The sequence below is a fragment of the Maylandia zebra genome, linkage group LG13 (genome assembly GCF_041146795.1).
Source record: "Maylandia zebra isolate NMK-2024a linkage group LG13, Mzebra_GT3a, whole genome shotgun sequence".
NCBI lineage: Eukaryota > Metazoa > Chordata > Actinopteri > Cichliformes > Cichlidae > Maylandia > Maylandia zebra.
Genome location: NC_135179.1, coordinates 27826964 through 27844296, shown reverse-complemented (window position 1 = coordinate 27844296; position 17333 = coordinate 27826964). Strand labels below are relative to the sequence as shown.

Below are 17333 nucleotides of genomic sequence, written 5' to 3'. Positions count from 1 at the left end.
CATGCCAATATCGAGTAAATATAGAGCAGAACAAGTCTGCATTGTTTCATGTGTAGGTGCTGTCCATGGTACTGATTCAGTTGTCTCGGTGTTACTGTATTAAGACCTTGGACTGTTTGTGTTTAACAGTGAGGTGAGTGGTGTTAGTGACATCCATTAGAAGAATACACGCTATAAAAAACAACATTTTTTTGTAGTGTTTAAACATAAAAATGTAATTATTCAAAATGAATCCACTGTTGAGTCAAAAGTACCCCCTATACCACTAGCAAAACAATTGAATAAATACATGAATGTATCATGTTGTCTAGTTAGAGATCAGTCTCCCTGGAGGTGGAAGCCAACGATACAGCCACAGATGGAAGGGATTCACCGTCCTGCTTTTGCTTCAGCTGAATGGCTGTTTGCCAACAGAGGGGCTTAACCCTCTAACGCTTTGATGGTGGTCTTTTTCCTACTGCTATGGCACGCTGCTCTACCAAACACTGGCCGAAGTTCAACAGTAATGGCACACATGTGGGCTAAAATCGGATCAGTTGCTGCCTGACTGACCACCCCTCACTCCCCTTGGGGTGTTGTGGATGGAAGTGCTCCTGGGACACCCACGCTAAGCAAAGAGTTGCAGCCTGCGGGGTGGTTTTCCAGCTCCATCCATGAGAGGCCAACACCTTGGGACAACCTCCTCCATCTTCACTTGCAGCCTGCCAGCCTTCCATCCTAAATTCCGACAAGAGCTCATTTCCTTTGCCAGAAGCTGATTAGAAATAGTAACGGCTGCACATGCTGCTGAAGCGCTTAACACACACTGACACTGTTATTGTCGCACGATTTCCTCAAAGTGCCACAACAGAAATAGAACTATATCTGAAATTGTGCATACAGTGTGCCAGTTCCATTTTTGGGCTATGATCTTTTTTCAACGATCTATAAATGCCTGGAGTTAATCTTGTGTCACGTCATAGCAAAAAAGCAAAACAAACAAACAAAAAACCCCACAAAGCATTCAGTGTTTTAGTTGAGCCATACAATATCGCCTCCCCTTCATACACTACATGAAGGGCAACGCACAGCCGACAGCATCACGACAGGTCTTCTGGGATTCATCTTGGGCATCTTTGGAGACTCCAAATCAGCTGCGAGTTCTTGGCGTGCGTCATTGCGCAGCAGCGCGTCCAGCCCATAGTTGGGAATCCGCTGACAGAGCACTACCAGTTGTTTGTGCGGGCATATGTACGCGCGGATCAGCAGGTGTTGTCTTTAAAAAAAAAAGAAAAGAAAAGAAAGAAATCTGGATGGAAGTCGCTGTTACAGCAACGCCAGTCTGAGGGGAAACTCGACCATTGCGGACCCTTATTCCCAGGATGCGCGGACATGCGTGAAATGCTCGCGGCCATCGGCAGGTGCAGGTAAAGTTCGAGCTGAACAATTTTTGTGTTTCTTTTCCTTAAAATGTTGTGGTTTAAAAAAAAAAAAAATCTTTGTCTCGCCTGCATTTCGGGTGACGTCTCTTGTTTCGTTCCGTGCGTTTTTTCCCCTCACCAGCGCACCTCTGAATGGAGCGCGCCGAATAAAAGACAGGCTGAGCACCAAAGTATGCTGACGATTTAAACTTTGATGTGCCGAGCGACCTCTTTACGCTCAGATGATATCTTAAACTATAAAGAAATTTCATCGATTCCACGCTTATCTCCAACAATGTTAGTTAACAGCCAAAAATATGGGCTGCCTGTGTATTTGTGTGTGAGTGTGTGTGTGCGCGCGTCTATATTCGTGCGCCTCTGGGCGTGTGTGCGTCTCCTTCCTAAATTCTGGCGCTTTAAATTAATTCCGTCTGTATGCGCTCCTGGTGCACCAGTGCGCAAAGGATTCTCTTCCTTGATGTGGATGAGGGTTGAGAGGTTAACAAGTTTTTGTTTAACCACACGAACCTCTTAATCGTTCATTGATTTTTTTTGTTTGTTTATTTACCCCCCTCCCCCCTTTAATTGTGTTCTGTTTTTTATTAATAGAACAAACTGTAATCAAGCTCAACAGCCAAATGAGTTGAAGTTATCACAGTGACAAGAAGGTGAAGGGCCAGAAACATGAATGAATAACAGACACCTCAGGTAATGTAACTGTGTCCTTAAATAAAGAGAGAGATGCTGGTAAATAGAAATGGTAAGAATTTATCAGCCACAGTGTACATCCATATCCCGGACGCACATTAGACACATCTTATCGAAAGGGGTGTCTAATTTGGCCAGTCCTTAGCCAACAGCCTTCTGTTAGACAGAAACACTTAAGCTGTCAAGTCAAAAAAAAAAAAGAAAAAGAAAAAAGCTTCCAGCAATGATATGATTCCACTGCGATAAAAACTGTAATTAAAATCATGCTAATGCTCCATGAAGCCTTATGGTGAGTTTCCTCGAGTCCGCCTCTTAATTTCTCAAACTATATTTACCACAGTGATAATGCCTGTAATCAGAGGAACAAGCACAGATTGTACGGCACACTTAATTGGTATTTTTATTTATTTATTTTATTTTCTTTGTCTATAAACTGCCAGCTGCCTTTTAGATTCAGCACTCACGTTGAAGGCCGGCCATCACAGCAAGGCAGGGAAGGGAATGAGAGAGGAATGAGATTTACATAAACAGACTTGTGTAGAGATAATGGAAAGGCTCTCTGTTATCAACAAAACTCCAGAGCAGTGAAGTGGTATTTTCATTCCCTCTCAGATGGACAACTTGGATGATTTTTTTTTAAACTGCAGTCTCAAAACAGCAGTTTGAAGTGCTGGAGCTGATGTGCCTTATTGAGCATGTGACAGCAGGGTTTTTGTTTTCAGTTCTCTTTCTCTGTATTGATTTCCCCCGGCCTCTAGTTTTTTCTTTTACCTGATTATTGACTTCTTTCTGTGCTCTAGCAAGCTAAATGAGAGCATTACTGCAACTGGCGTGCTGTGATTCATCTCAATCATTTGGAGTACATCTCTCATACCAGGTGCAGACCCGATGATCCCATTTTTTCTTTTTTCCTCCTTTTTTTGGCACTGAATTCAAAGCAACACTTTAGATTTTCCAGGTTCGTTTGCACCGCAGCTGTGCCACTCTCTGGTTCTCGTCTTATGGGAGTTTGCTTTGTGTCATCGTGTGTCATAAGTAATGTCATTAGTACTACAATAGACTTTCATGGCGTGCGTCACTCTGGTATTCTTGTGCTGTCACATTGTCTCGATGAGTCGTCAGATCAGTTGGTTTCTTTCCTTCAGGGTTTTCTTTGTCTACACTTGATAGAAACAGGAGTAAACACCAGAGGTGGGGTCTGGGTAGAGCAGAAGCTCTCCAGCACGCAGCACGTTTCAGTGGACTGTGACAGAGTCCAGCTCATTATTACTTGTTGGCATATCTTAGATTTAATCCATTGCTCTCTGTGCTCAACGTCAGCCGAAGGTTGTCTGCAGGTACCTGCATTCTGAAATATATTCTTTAAAACAGCTCATCCTTCAAATGAACTTTTAAACACTTATCTCAGGAGCCTGCTGTAAAAGAAGCACAAAAGACACGAGTTGATAGAGGATGTAGAATATACAATTTACTAAACACAACTGAGAGTCTTAAGTCTGATTTTAACTTTGAAGAAAAGATTTTTGTTTTTTAAAAAACAGCTCATACATTCTACCATCAGCATTAGGGATTATATTACCTACAGATGTACTTGATACAGTGTGGACAGTGGCTCTGTTTTAAATTGTGTACTCACATACTTTCAGCTCCTATTATGAGTGCATAAGTGCAGCCGCTCTATCAAGTACGACTACATGAAGTGCCTTAGGAGTACCAGGGTGGTGTACTCACAATGGCAAAGAAATGAAGTGTGAAACACGCCCTCAGTGTTTGCTATATTGGTTATGTAGTGGAAAGGGAGGGGCCACCAACCAGTTTTTAGCCAGTGGAAGCAGTACGTGATTACTCGCTAGGTAGCTAATAGCTAGCACTGACATGTTTTTCAGGATTTGCAGACTAAAATCACACGTTCTGGTGTTTTCTATGTGTTAAATTGTCACTTTTTCTATTGATGGATTTACTATGTGCATTAGAGGCACCAGTGTCATCCATCCTCTCGCTGCTGCTTATCTGCTCAGTGCAGAAATCACAGATACTCTGCAGTAAGTGCTCACCTCACCACTATGATTAATCAGGCGGTGAAATTCATATGCAGTGTACTAATGAAAGTATGTACATATATGTATGGTCTTTGTGTACTAGTATATTGTGCTGAAAGTGGATGGTGTTCTTTTGAAAAACATCTTATTTAATTTTGTTTGTTTTAATTTTGTGAATGCAGGCAGAGGCGTTTGAAAGCTCTTCTTCTTTTCATCAGAAGAAAACATTTTGTATTTAATTTTATCTCAAAAGTTTAGTTCTGGGAAGGAAGTTTTATGAGTTTTTATAGTTAGATTTCAGTATTTCCAAATCAGTTCATATAGGTTTTTTTCATATAGCTTCATTGCTGGTTCTCTTTCCAAAAACACTTTTAGCAATACACACTCACCTCACATTTTATTAGGTACCCCTTGCTAGTGCTGGCTCGGACCCTCGTTAACCTTCAGTCACTAGTTGCTGGAGATTTGTTGGCTGCACATCCATGACATGACTCCCCCATCCCACCATGTCCCAAAGGTGCTCTATTGCATTGCATCTAGCAAATTTGGAGGTGATTTTAGGGCAGCGAACTCACTGTCATGTTCGAGAAACCAGTTTGAGATGATTTGAGCTTTGATATATGTGATACTCAGGTAGGCTGTGTCATATCAACAATGCTCAGCTGGACGTAAGGGCTTTAAAGTGTGCTAAGAAAATATCCCCCACACCATAACACCACCAGTAGCATATCAGAGCAGGCATTAGCAGCATTTTAGCTGTCCTTAGCTGACAGGAGTTGCACCTGGTGTGGTCTTCTGCTGCTTCAAAGTTTGATACAGTATGTTCTGCATTCAGAGAAGCTTTTCTGATTGTTGTTATTAAGTTACTTTGCCTTCCTATGAACTTAAAGCAATCTGACCATTGTTCTGTGACCTCTGACATCAGCAAGGCTTTTTTGCTCATAAAACTGCCACACACGAGATATTTTCTCTTTTTCAGACCGTTCTCTGTACAACCTGGATCAGCATGTCTACTTGTTAAATGCACTGAGTTGATTCCATGTGATTAGTTGATCAGCTATTTGCATCAGTTGGATGGGTGTACATAATAAAGTAGTTGTTGAACGTATATTGAACAGCACTTTGTATTTTTTGAGTGTATAGCATGTTTTTGGTGAAGACCTCTATCATTAACGGTTGGATATCTCTCCACTTGTTCTGTTTATGGACTAAAGATGGTGTTACTCAGTCACTGGCTGGAAACCAAACTTAGCCTAACTGTTTATGAATACCTAATTGCTTATGCCCATGTATACGATTGGTGTACTACATTTTGGTTTCGTACTTATTCAAATATTCTTTTTCATTTTTTTTAATGATGATCATACAAGTTTAAACCACACATTATTTATCACGTTTTTGTTCAACATCAACTTCCATTTTTAATGACTTCATCGTCTCTTCCCACTCTTCCTCATCATCCACACCTCTGTCATCACTGCTGTATTTCCAAGCCTGCACATTTCTCTCCATAGTGTGTGTTTAAGCAGCAATGTTGCTAGCTCAGCCTAATAATAATGCAGATTTAAGGACACAAGAGACCTCTACTGTATGATGAGAAGTAGAAGTCAAAACTTCTAAACCTGCAGATGAAAGGGGGGAGGAGAAGCTTCCACCTGGATAAAGTCCAAAGTCCCTAATGTTTCTCTGCGACATTGCCTTTCTGCATTTGAAATAGACAGAGGAGAAAATGAGACTGAGGGAATATCTTTAAGGAGGTCAGAAGTCCCTTTTTATGTAATGAAAGATGTTAGTTAAATTGTGGTAGGCACCTTAAATAACCTACAGTGACAACATCACTAAGACACTTTGATGAGAGATGAAACTGTTCCACCACACAGTGAAATGTTTTATCACTCTGCTCCATCACTCAGACATTAGCGATTCTTTTAGAGCTATTTTTGTTTTAATGTACTTGTGGAATCTGATTTTAAAAAGTGAGGCTCTGAAAAACATGGAGCTGGAGTCTGTGTGAGGACAGCACACTCTTTATTAGACGTTTGTTTCTAGAGTCGTAACGTAAGAGCTTGACGTGCCCAGCACATTGGATTCATGTTGGAGCAGTTTTACATACATTTGACTTTAAATGTTCTCTTTTTTGCACCTAATCTTATGTATCATCTTGAAAGCTGTTGTTGTAGAGATAAAGCAGAAGTCCTTGATCTCTAGGGTACTGCCTATTGGCAACTTAAGGTGCTCTTAAGCTGCCAAATTCATGAAGATTTTTGACCTTTTTGTATTTCTTAGCAAATATATGTATGGTTATTGCAGGTTGAGATGTATATCTGTCTGAACCTGTGATGAACTTTGCAGTTTGGGCATTTTGTCCTGCTTTTTTCAGCAGCGACTCATACTGAAATGAAAAATGTGCCTGGCTATAACCTTCTCTGCAGCTTCTGTGAACTTGTCTTCTAAAAACTTGGTTTGTTTTCTTCTGGTACATTGCTATTCCTGCATGAACCCCAACTTGCTCTGTCATATGAAATTGCAAAGCAGGTGCTGTACCCAGGTGCTTAAGCAGGTCTGAGATTTATAAAACACATGTGCTTAAGCTACAAATGGGATTCTTGGAAAATGCATAAGCATGTATTTTATTTTTAATGTGTCTTAATAAATAGCTAGAGGAGCAAGTGTGATTGTATATTGGAAATTATTACAAATTTCCTACAACCCTGGTTTCAAAAATGTTGGGACACTGTGCAAAATGTATATAAAACATTGACTTTTATTGATTTCTATGTGTAATTAGCATTGACAGGTGTAATGAATTGAGTTATTTGGATACATGTCAACACATAAAACAGCCAGTGACAAAAAAGGAGCATAAACACAGCATGACTTTTTAATTTTATAACCCTGTACGGTACACATACTCTCCATCATTTTTTAGGGGAATGAAATCAAGTTATTTTTTCAGAATTTTTATACTGGTTACTGCACTGTGTAAAATAAAATGGAGAATAAGGAAATATATATCCATGTAACTTAACATAGCCCACGACTTTATTTTTACTGTGTATATTGGTCTTTTTATAGGAAAAGAGTCTGAATCGTCATAGTAAAAAGGTACATGGCTACATTGTTTATTGTCTTTGGACTTAGCAACCCCCTTGATAACCAGTAACCAGTCAAGTTTTATAATAGTTACTTCAAATGCTTAGTGTCTTTGCCCCAGTTTTCAAAGCTCATAAAGAGGTCACAATCCTGCTGTTCTTGACCAAAGTTAAACAAGACATTACAGCTTCCCTGTCAACAGCTTGTCCCACCAGAGCACTAAAGAAATACCGTGCTAATTAATGTTGTAGATGCAGTAATGAGTAGAAATGCCTGTCACCACACAGTTAAAGTTGTACATTCATGACCCTGACCTTAACCCTAACCCAGTCCACTGATGCAGTGAACAACCAGTAAAATGTATTTTATTAAATGAATTGTTGGTAAGTTTCCTCAATAATGTGAAGAGCACTGCAAGAATTAAAAAGTGGGATTTCCTATATAGAGCAGTGCGCTATGAAAAATTTGACATGTGACAGTAAAAATCAGTCGTATCAGTTCTTCTCACTGTCTCCTACTAAAGCACAGAAGTGATTTTAATACGCTTGCTGCTGTGCTTAGCTTTTTGTATAGTTGTCATGCTCACTACATTTCCGAAAGCTTTTAGATCATCAAGTACACTTCAATACATCCTAAATCAACTTATTGAGCTTTCAGTCATTATAGTCCCAACCTAGAAACTGCCGTCTGCTGCGCTGCCTTCCTCTTTTTTGAAGAACTTTCTGTGGGTGTCTTGAAGTGTGATACACATACAATAAACACAATAAACACAAAGCCTGCTCACATCCTAATAATGGCACTGTACCAAAATTGGCTATTCACATAGAGAGTGCTTGCAGAACGGTCCACAGTGAATAAGAGTGAGTAATCAGTTTGCCGTTTAAAGATATCTGATAGGATAGACTACCTTGTTGGCGTAGATTTTTAATTCTCAACCAACACCATCACGTGCTTCACACACTTATAGTTAAGTTTTGTGAGCCAGCTTTCTTGTTTTGATGCACGTGTAGCATTTGCTCCATCCACAGTGAACAAGAAAGTGACGACTAGTTAGTGCAACATTATTTATACCAGTTAGTGACTCTTTTATACTCTTGCAACTTTGATATTTATTGCAATTTAGTGCAACAACGAGGTGAAGCAAAATGTAAAATTAGAAGAAGCAACACTGCCATGATTCACTAAATCACAGCTTTGAAGGATATAAATGTGAATAACTGGAGGAAGAGGAGAATTCGGTATAGACTAACCGCTTGGAGGCCACAAAGGTTGACATGCTATTGACTCATTCACTATGCCTGGAATAAGTACCTTGAAGAGCAACAAAGGAGAGAAAACCCTTGAATTAGATAAAGTGACTCAGTTCTGCCTGACTTATCTTCTTTATTTGCTGCTGCCCTTTTCAAGTCGGCTCAAAATCAAATTGCAAACAGTTGGAGTCAGAGATGAAAGACAGGCATCACTTTGGGAAGCTGTTACCCATCATCCCACGTTAGGGTATCCTTTTTGTAGTGACTGAGTTAAGGCCGATGTCAGACCAGTCTGACGGACAAACAGGCTGAAGAATTGCCATAACTGATTTGAGATGTGGGGCCAGGTCTACCTAACTTAAGACATCAAGAACTCATTGTCTTGTCTCTTAAAATAACAGGTAGGGAGATCTTTAGTACTTAAAGTGGCAGCCCTGTATGTTCACAGTTCCACATCTGTATGTGTTTTGGTACGAGGTTTTGTACTGTGTTGTTGCTGTGAAATAAGACTACAAACAGCCTGTCTGACAGTGTTGTGTCATTTGTTTACATTTGCCCAAAGATAAAAAAGTTATCCCCAGACAGTGACAGATGAGTCCAAATACACCTGCTGAGAAAACCAAAACAAATCATTCTGCAGTCTTATCATTTTCTGTCTGACCCAATACTTCTCCTCACTGAGTAAGTGTGTGTGTAGAGCCACAGACAAAGTAAATCTCAGAAACATTTCATGATACACAAGTATAAACATTTGACATGACTGCTGTTGAAAATCTGACATTCATTTATTGTAATTCTTAAATCTGTTCTGGTAATAGGGAATGATCCTCATATTGTTAGATGATTAGAAATGATGTCATTACATTAAACCACAGTCATTTCTACAGCAAAAAAGCTATTTTGTAACATTTTTAAATCTTTTATATAATAATGTGATTATCCTTTTATTGTAAGCTGAAATATTCAAAACCTCCAAGGCACTCTCTTTTCATATATATTTAAAATGCCTTTATTCTCATGACATAACTATATTTAACCTATAAGTCCAACGTGTTCATCCGAAGCCTTCATCAGGGACAAGACAGGCGTCCATGAACATATTGAATTCTTTTCTATAGGTGTTTCACCAATAGAGGTAAATCCACCTTCAACTTCCACACAGGATGTGAGGTTTTTTTTTTTTGTTTTTTTTTTTACCAGTAAAGGGTCTTTATAAACAGGGGTGCACATAAGTGGTCATTCGCTGTCAAAATAAAAGACGCGTACCAGATAAGAAGTTGCAACGTTTGCGTACATATAGAGTGGGATTTTCACGGCATATTCTGCACCACAACTCTGTGCATTCATCATTTGTTTGAAGCCAGCTCACCTCCTGCAACCTCTTTTCCGAGAATACGCACTTCTTTTGCGGTTCGGACTCCTTCTGACATTTCTTTGAAGGTGGAGGAACACCAAGTAATTGCTTAAAGGAGCTTGCTTCTTCGACACCTTTAAGAGTTCTAAACAAATGTCTGTCCTCCTCCAGAAAAGCTTATGTATGCAAAAGTGTGTTGCAACTTCTTATCTGGTGCGTGTCTTTTATTTTGACAGCAAATGCGCACCTTATGTGCACCCCTGTTTATAAAGGTCATTTCTACTGTAGGCCCTTTACCTTACAAGGTCATCACCTGTTGTTGTTGTTTGGTTATTTAAAGAAATGAAATGTGAATGAATTGAATTAAAACGCCACCAGCAAGAGGACTCGTCCACAAACCTGGACAAATTCAGTCAAAATCAGACAAGAAAATGATTTCATTTACTGACCTATAATTTATAAATCCAAATTTCTTCCCTTTGGCTAAAGCTCTTTTGTATTTCTTTGTAGTCAGGGCTGGACTGGTAATCTGGCATTTTCAAGATGTAACGACGCACTTTGGGGCAATGAGCCGTCTTGAAGGGCTTCTGTACAAGCACTTACAGCGGCCCATTTTAATTACTGACACTGGATTACCCAAATCAGACCTCTTAACTCAACCGCCCGCACCTTTTGGAAAAAGTTTAGTGAGGAAGAAGTGGCTAAAAGGTGGAGCTGAAAAGCTGAGAGAAAACAATAAAAAACAAACTAATAATAGAATCCTCTCAAATTAGCTGACACGTTAACTGTCGGTGCTGCTGCACCAACAGTAGCACCAGCATCCAGAGGTGGGAAGTAACTACAAATGCTTTGTTACTGTACTTAAGTAGAATTTTCAGCTATCTGTACTTTACTTATTTTTTATGTTTCTTCACGACATAACGTTTCAACAACATTTCTATCATCTCAACAAACATCAGCACACACACAAACCCATCGTGTGTAGTTACAGCTGCTGTGTTACTCAGGCAGAGAAACAAAAGAGAGGTAACTGCACTCAGAGATGGAGAAAGACAGGACAGGAAAGGAAGAAGAGAGGTTAAATTTAAAGGTAATGACTGCTCAGTGATACCTGATAAACTGCAGATTTAAATGTGTGATGTCATAATTTATATAAATACATTTTTGTGTCATATTAATATAGCAGAAGGTCCAGTTACCTGTGCATAAAAATGGATGGTAGAATTGTCCTTCAGGGAGCTACTTTTTACTTTGAGTGCATTTCAGAGCCTGTACTTTTTCACTTTTACTTGAGTAAAGAAATTGATCAACACTTTTACTGGATTTTTTTTAACACACGTATCTGTACTTGTATCCTTTCCAAAGAGTACATCAAATGGAAGCGCTTCTTAAAACAACTTGAAGTGATCCTCTTTTGAAACAGTCCTATTTTTATAGAGTTCACTGCAAACAGGTTTCAAATAGGTATTCCTGGTTGGCTGAATAGCTTTCCAGGGTACAGTAAAGTACTCTAAGGTACAGGCTGAACTGCTGTCAGGTGAGTGGGTATAATTTTGTATTTCAGTCTTCTATTATGTTGAAATTACTCTCCCACTAAGTCCACAAACTCTAATGGGCAGTAACTTAGTTTGATTTGCAGTAATGTATATATTGTTTATTGCTGTGTAACAGTACACTGGTCCAAAACCGAGACACTCATATATCTACGTATTATTTTTCTTTTAGCATAAATAAAAACTGAAATGATTTGACTTTATTATTATTGAATGGTGTTTCATAACTACCACATATAGAAAAAAAATCATTACATTAAAATAATTGGTAAATTAAGATAATGTTTAACCTACTAATATATGGGAGAGAGATAGAGATAGACCAGAACAGAATGTGATAATTTAGCCCTTAAGCCATGACACATGCATAACATATAACTATAAAATATGAAAACCAGCTCGAGGCAGATGGCTATCCCTCCCTGAGCCCTGTTTTACCAGAGATCTCTTACCTTGAAAAGAAGTTCTTCTTTCCTACCCTCCCTTCATAATGCTTGCTCATAGGGGATCATTAGGTTTTTTCTGTAATATTGTACTGCACTGGTGCTCTGTAAATAAATACAACCAAGACATCAAAAATATATCTGCAGACAGTAACAGACGAATCCAGCTACTCTACACCTGGTGACAAAACAAAAACAAGTGATTCTACTATTTAATCTTTTACTTTATGACCCTATTGTGTATATTTCTGTGTATTTATTGTTCATCTGCGATAGAACTTGGATAAATGGCAGTCTGTCAGAATCAGAAACCAAAAAACATTGAATGCTGAACGGGAATAGTAGGGGATAGGTGTAAAAAGCACCTTTACAGTTCTGGACTGGAAATAGGGGGAAAGTTAACAGAATTTTTCTGTCATTTTTTTGTTCTTTAATAGAAAAAATGTTTTAATCATAAATATACTTTGATTGGTATGCAATTATGTTTTTCAACAAATTGATGCATTCTCATGAACTTCGAGTTAATCCATTAAAAATACACAGGAGCAGCACCGGTTTGTCCCGTCATCTTGAATACAGATGGACTGCCATTCTGTGTGTGTGTGGCTAGAGATAGTCTGCATATGAAGTACACCTCATGTTACACATGAAAATGTGCATAAACATAATTACACACAATATTATTCTATTTTTTTCATATTTATATCCTGTTCATAGCCTGTACATAGCTTGTGCTCACAGCCTGTACATACTTATAGTTATAGCATATTCATAACATACTTCATACCGTGTACATATTACATACCGTAATCGACCCATTTCTGTAATATACTTACATATCTATATTATTGCTAATATATATTGTAATATATCTATATCACTAAAGCACTTCTGGATGGATGCAAACTGCATTTCGTTGCCCTGTACCTGTGACATGTGCAATGACAATAAAGTTGAATTCTATTCTATTCTATGCTATTACTCATTGTCAGCAAATTAGATATGTTTTCACACAGCTGACAATAAGCTGGTTAAACAACAACAGCTGGTTATAAGCTATTATTATGCCAGCTAATGGCTGAGAAGCAGCTTGAATATATTTTCACATCATATGAGACTTTATTTGATAAGAGTTCAACAATACTCGATCCACTTCCAAGAAGGTTTCACGAACAGCAGCTAACAGTTGCTAACAGCAACAAAAACAGCAGCTCTTACCAACAGAAAAGTTCACGGGTATCAGACAGAAGTGAGCTTCACTGACTCGTTGACTCGTATTGAACTTTCACAAAGTTTTACAGCTTCCTCCTGAATAAATAAATGTGAACAGATAAAAACGTTGGACAACGCGCTTTTAGTCATTTTAAAGCAAAAATCGAACTTGTTTTAATCATCACAATGACAATCAAATCTCAGTTTAATATTGCAAGATAGTTTAACTGCGTGCAAAGACAAGAAAGAAGATTTAAGTTCTAAAAATATATGTATGCCCACTTCAGAGCACATGCATTTTTACATCAACAGACCAGACTTATGTATGAGTCATAATGGAAAGAAGTGAGAGAGAATTTTAAACTTCACTGCATTTCTGTCAGCTTCAGTCGTGTCATCGAGAGCAGAGACAGGAAGTCGGCCATACTGTGTCTTCACCATTCTTTCTGCATTTATGACCAAAATGGCTGAATAAGTACACATGTCCTCAGTGTCACTATGTGCGCAGAGAATAGGAGAAACCTAGTCCTCAATAATGTATCTCTGGATTCCCAGTTTCATATATTCATGTAGTATTCCCTTACTGTGTATGCATTATACATGTTTCACTGTAAAGCCTGTTGGGATTGAGGCATTTCTTACCTGCTTTAGAACTGTGTACCCTCTGCTATGCAATCGCTTACCTAAAAATGTAATGTTACCATCAACAGGATTTACTGTAGTTCAAGCTTGGACCAAAGTAAAGACACTTTTAACACCATAGCCACAGAAGTTTGCTTTCAACTTTACATTAAATATTTCCTTAGACCAACTTGCCATCTATGGCACGTTGGGTCTCGGTTTTTTCTGGTCTCTGAAGGGTTTCTGTGCGCTTTTATCTTAAAAGAGAGAGAGAGGGAGTGCAGGAGGATATAAGAAATGAGAGGACATTGGAAATTGCTTTATTACTTTTCACCCAAGCTCAGTGCCAGACTTGGAGGTGAGGTGAAATCATTAACAGGAGGCCATTATGCTGCCAAGAGAATATCCCTAAGGCAGACCAGCACAGTTATTCACTACTGTGTGATTTAGAAATACATCAGGAAAGAGTGTCTTACATTTCAGTGTTTGAGGGAATCTATTAAAGATAACCAAGTGGCACAGAGAAACCACCGTTACCTGGGTGATAAAAATCATGTGAGTAAAGAGAAAATATGTATTTTTGGAACCTCAGACTTTAAACACTTGGAACAGGAAAAAGGGGCCACACATGTGCCCCTCTGTGCTGCCTGCCAGCTGGAAAGCAAAGCTCCAGAAGTCACTGATCCTGCACAAGTCCTGCCCTGCATCCTCGTTGAAATGCATAAAACTGTTTGGTCTTCAAAGCACAGCACAATCTATATTTCCTGACTGCTATCATTACTTGCATCCCATTAAACGGCATGTTATTCTCCATTGTGTGCCCCTTTTCCAGATAAACTCCACTTGGCATCTTCACTCCTCCAGCAGCCATGGCTCTCTCTGTATCTGGAGGAACCGTGTTCACTGTACTCCTCATTAGCAGGTAAGAAAGGACAACCACTGGGATCTACAGCCGCAAAGTCATCAGCCATGTCAGATTCTAATTTCTAACAACACCAAAGCTTTGTAGTCAATGAGCTCAGGAGGAGATACTTAGTCGCATCATTTTTGTGTAAACCATCAATACTCAATAACAACTCTTCATGCATCAGGCAAAAAGCATTGAAACTCCATGCCTACACTGATGACACTGCTGAGCAGAATCGATGAGGCAGCATCCAGCACCACATGGATGCAATTGGTGTTAAAATCCCTGCAGAGGTCGTATGGTGAGAATGATGGGATGCTTTGGTGCACATTTGTATGCTGTTGGGAACCAAAGCCTCTGCTCTTCTTGCAGTTTATTCTCAAATTATAGAGTGCACTATGCACATTCTAGATAAGACAAACCCTCTGGCTCATACTGAAAACAGCTATAAGATATGCTCTGTATAGTGCAGCACTTCTTTTCACAAAAAGCTATGGGATTTTTGTGTTGTGGCAGGTTCCTGCCACCTAAGGGCCTCATTTATTAAGCACTTCTAAAATATACATTTATATTAAAAATATAAGTCTGCTCAAAAGTCATAAATGGTGCACACAAAAGAAAATAAATCAGCTTTATACTATAAGAACACGAAGGCACTTTTCACTTTAGAAATCCCAGTATACCTGGAAGTGAAGTCCAGCTTTCTACATAACCTATCTAACCATAAAGAGCCAATGACAAGCCTATGTCATAGACTGTATATAAAAGATTTTTTTTTTTTTTTTGATTTTGATTTTATTGACTTGACTATGCTGAAATCACTGACTGGATTTGGATTGTTAGCATACTATGTTTATTTATTTGTGTATTTGTAAGAGTAGTCAAAGTGCTAAGTTATAAGCTAATGCTAGTGTAAGCTAATGCTAGCAAACAAACTTCTTTTTAATAAGGTACTATGAGCTCTGCACATGCACATACAGATACCTGCTAATTCATTTCAAGTAACACACTAGAACAATAGTAGAATTTCACTCACCAAAATGATCCAACATCATCAGAACGCAGGTTGAGAGGTCCAGTTCAATAACTCAACAGAAGTGAGGCCTAGCAGACAGCTGCTGGCTACATGTCAGTCTCCACCCTGTTTTTATGAAGAGGGAAATTACCAACTGATACTAAAATAACTCTTCCAGGTTGTAAATATGTCGGTTTAGTGGTGTGCAGATCGGATTCTTCTGCCTGTCATAGTGGTACAAAATACGGCTGTATAAATGGCTCGCTCACTCGTGGAGTCATGTGTGGAGCTATTTCAGCTCCACAAACAGCCAAGACATGGTTTGCAAGGCCACAAATCTTGTGAAAAACAAACAAAAGTCAATTATAACACAGAATTTGGTGATGACTTGAGGAGGAGAGGGACAGGTACTGCTAGGGTGAGATTAGCATACACTATGGTGATGCACACTACTTTTTAGTATGATTTTCCAAACACATTAAGTTTTTCTACAAAGTATCGGTATCGGATCAGTATTGCTGATTCAAAGCTGAAATGTACTTGGTATTGGATGAGAAAAGAAATCAGTGGTATCACACATCACTAGTTTCTTAGTTTAAGTTTGGCCTTTTAAGATGGCATTTCCACAGTGGCTTCATTTTAAGCCTTGGTGGGTGCCGGCTGATATGCGCAGAAATGAGCTTATCAATGGTTCTTATAATCATTACTTTTTCTGGCAGTATCTGCGCATTAATCATGCAGCGTTATGCACAGTTGGCATTGCAACATTTACACATTCACAGCAATGAGGCTGATTGATTCACAATTTGACCAAATGATCTCTATAGTTAATGGTAGCCTGCTGGAATCTGCAAGTAAAAGTCTTGAGAGACTCTCAGAATAAGAATAAGCCCGTTCGGTTTACATGAAAAGGAGGAACCTATATTCATCTATACACTTCGATATTGATACAGTCGATGTCAAAGAAAGAGTTTCTTGAATCCACTTCACTCATCCTGCATTTCAACAGCTGGACTGTGGACCCCCTCTACTCTCCTCTCTGGGGGTTGTGAATGGGATGGTGAGACACCACTGGAAACTGGAAACTGTGCTACTGTTGGCTTAAGACAAAAAGAATAGGAAAGAGTGAAGACGTGTTAGGAGGCAGCGGGAGAAAAGGAAAAGCAGATGTGGAAATGAGAGTAGTGATTTTTAATGTAGTATAGTAGTAATATAACTGGTAAACGGAGAGAGGAGGCTGGTATTATGGCAAAAAGGAAAGTAGAAATAATGTGTGCAGGGGATGTGGAAAAGGAAGCAAGGCCAGGAGCACTCGAGGTGGATCGAAGCTGTTCTACCATGGTGTAGATAAAAAGAGAAATGGAGTAGGAGGGATCTTGCAGAAAGAGTATATAAACAGTGTTGTGGAGGTGGAGAGTGTCAGACAGGATCACGAGTTTGAAGCTGGAAATCGAAGGGGTGATGTTAAATGCTGGCAGTATGTATGCCCAACAGGTTGGATGTCAGTTAGAAGAGAAAGAGGAATTTTGGAGGAAGTTAGGTGAAGTGTAGAGAGTGTCCCCAGGGGGGAAAGAGTGGCAATTGGAGGTGATTTCAATGGACATGTAGGTGAAAGGAACAGAGGTGACGATGACTGAGCGGCAGTATGGCTTCATGCCAGAGAATGAGCGCTACAGATGTGATCTTTGTTTTGAAAATGTTGATGGAGAAGTACAGGGGAGGTCAGAAGGAGCTTCAA

General features: G+C 39.2%; 1 protein-coding gene across 3 annotated transcripts in view; it reads left to right on the top strand.

Moving 5' to 3' along the window:
- Positions 1-1082: 1082 nt before the first annotated feature.
- LOC101470427 (gamma-aminobutyric acid receptor subunit pi) overlaps positions 1083-17333 on the top strand; it is a 74826-nt gene continuing 58575 nt past the window's right edge. The window contains exons 1-2 of one of the 3 annotated variants that reach the window (XM_076891912.1): positions 1083-1406; positions 14506-14595. In XM_076891912.1, the coding sequence (XP_076748027.1) occupies positions 14543-14595 (53 nt within the window). In that variant the 5' untranslated portion in view covers positions 1083-1406; positions 14506-14542. Of the gene's footprint in view, positions 1407-2023; positions 2109-14505; positions 14596-17333 lie in introns of those variants that run through there. The other 2 variants (XM_004554557.4, XM_012920009.3) reach the window with 2 other exon arrangements.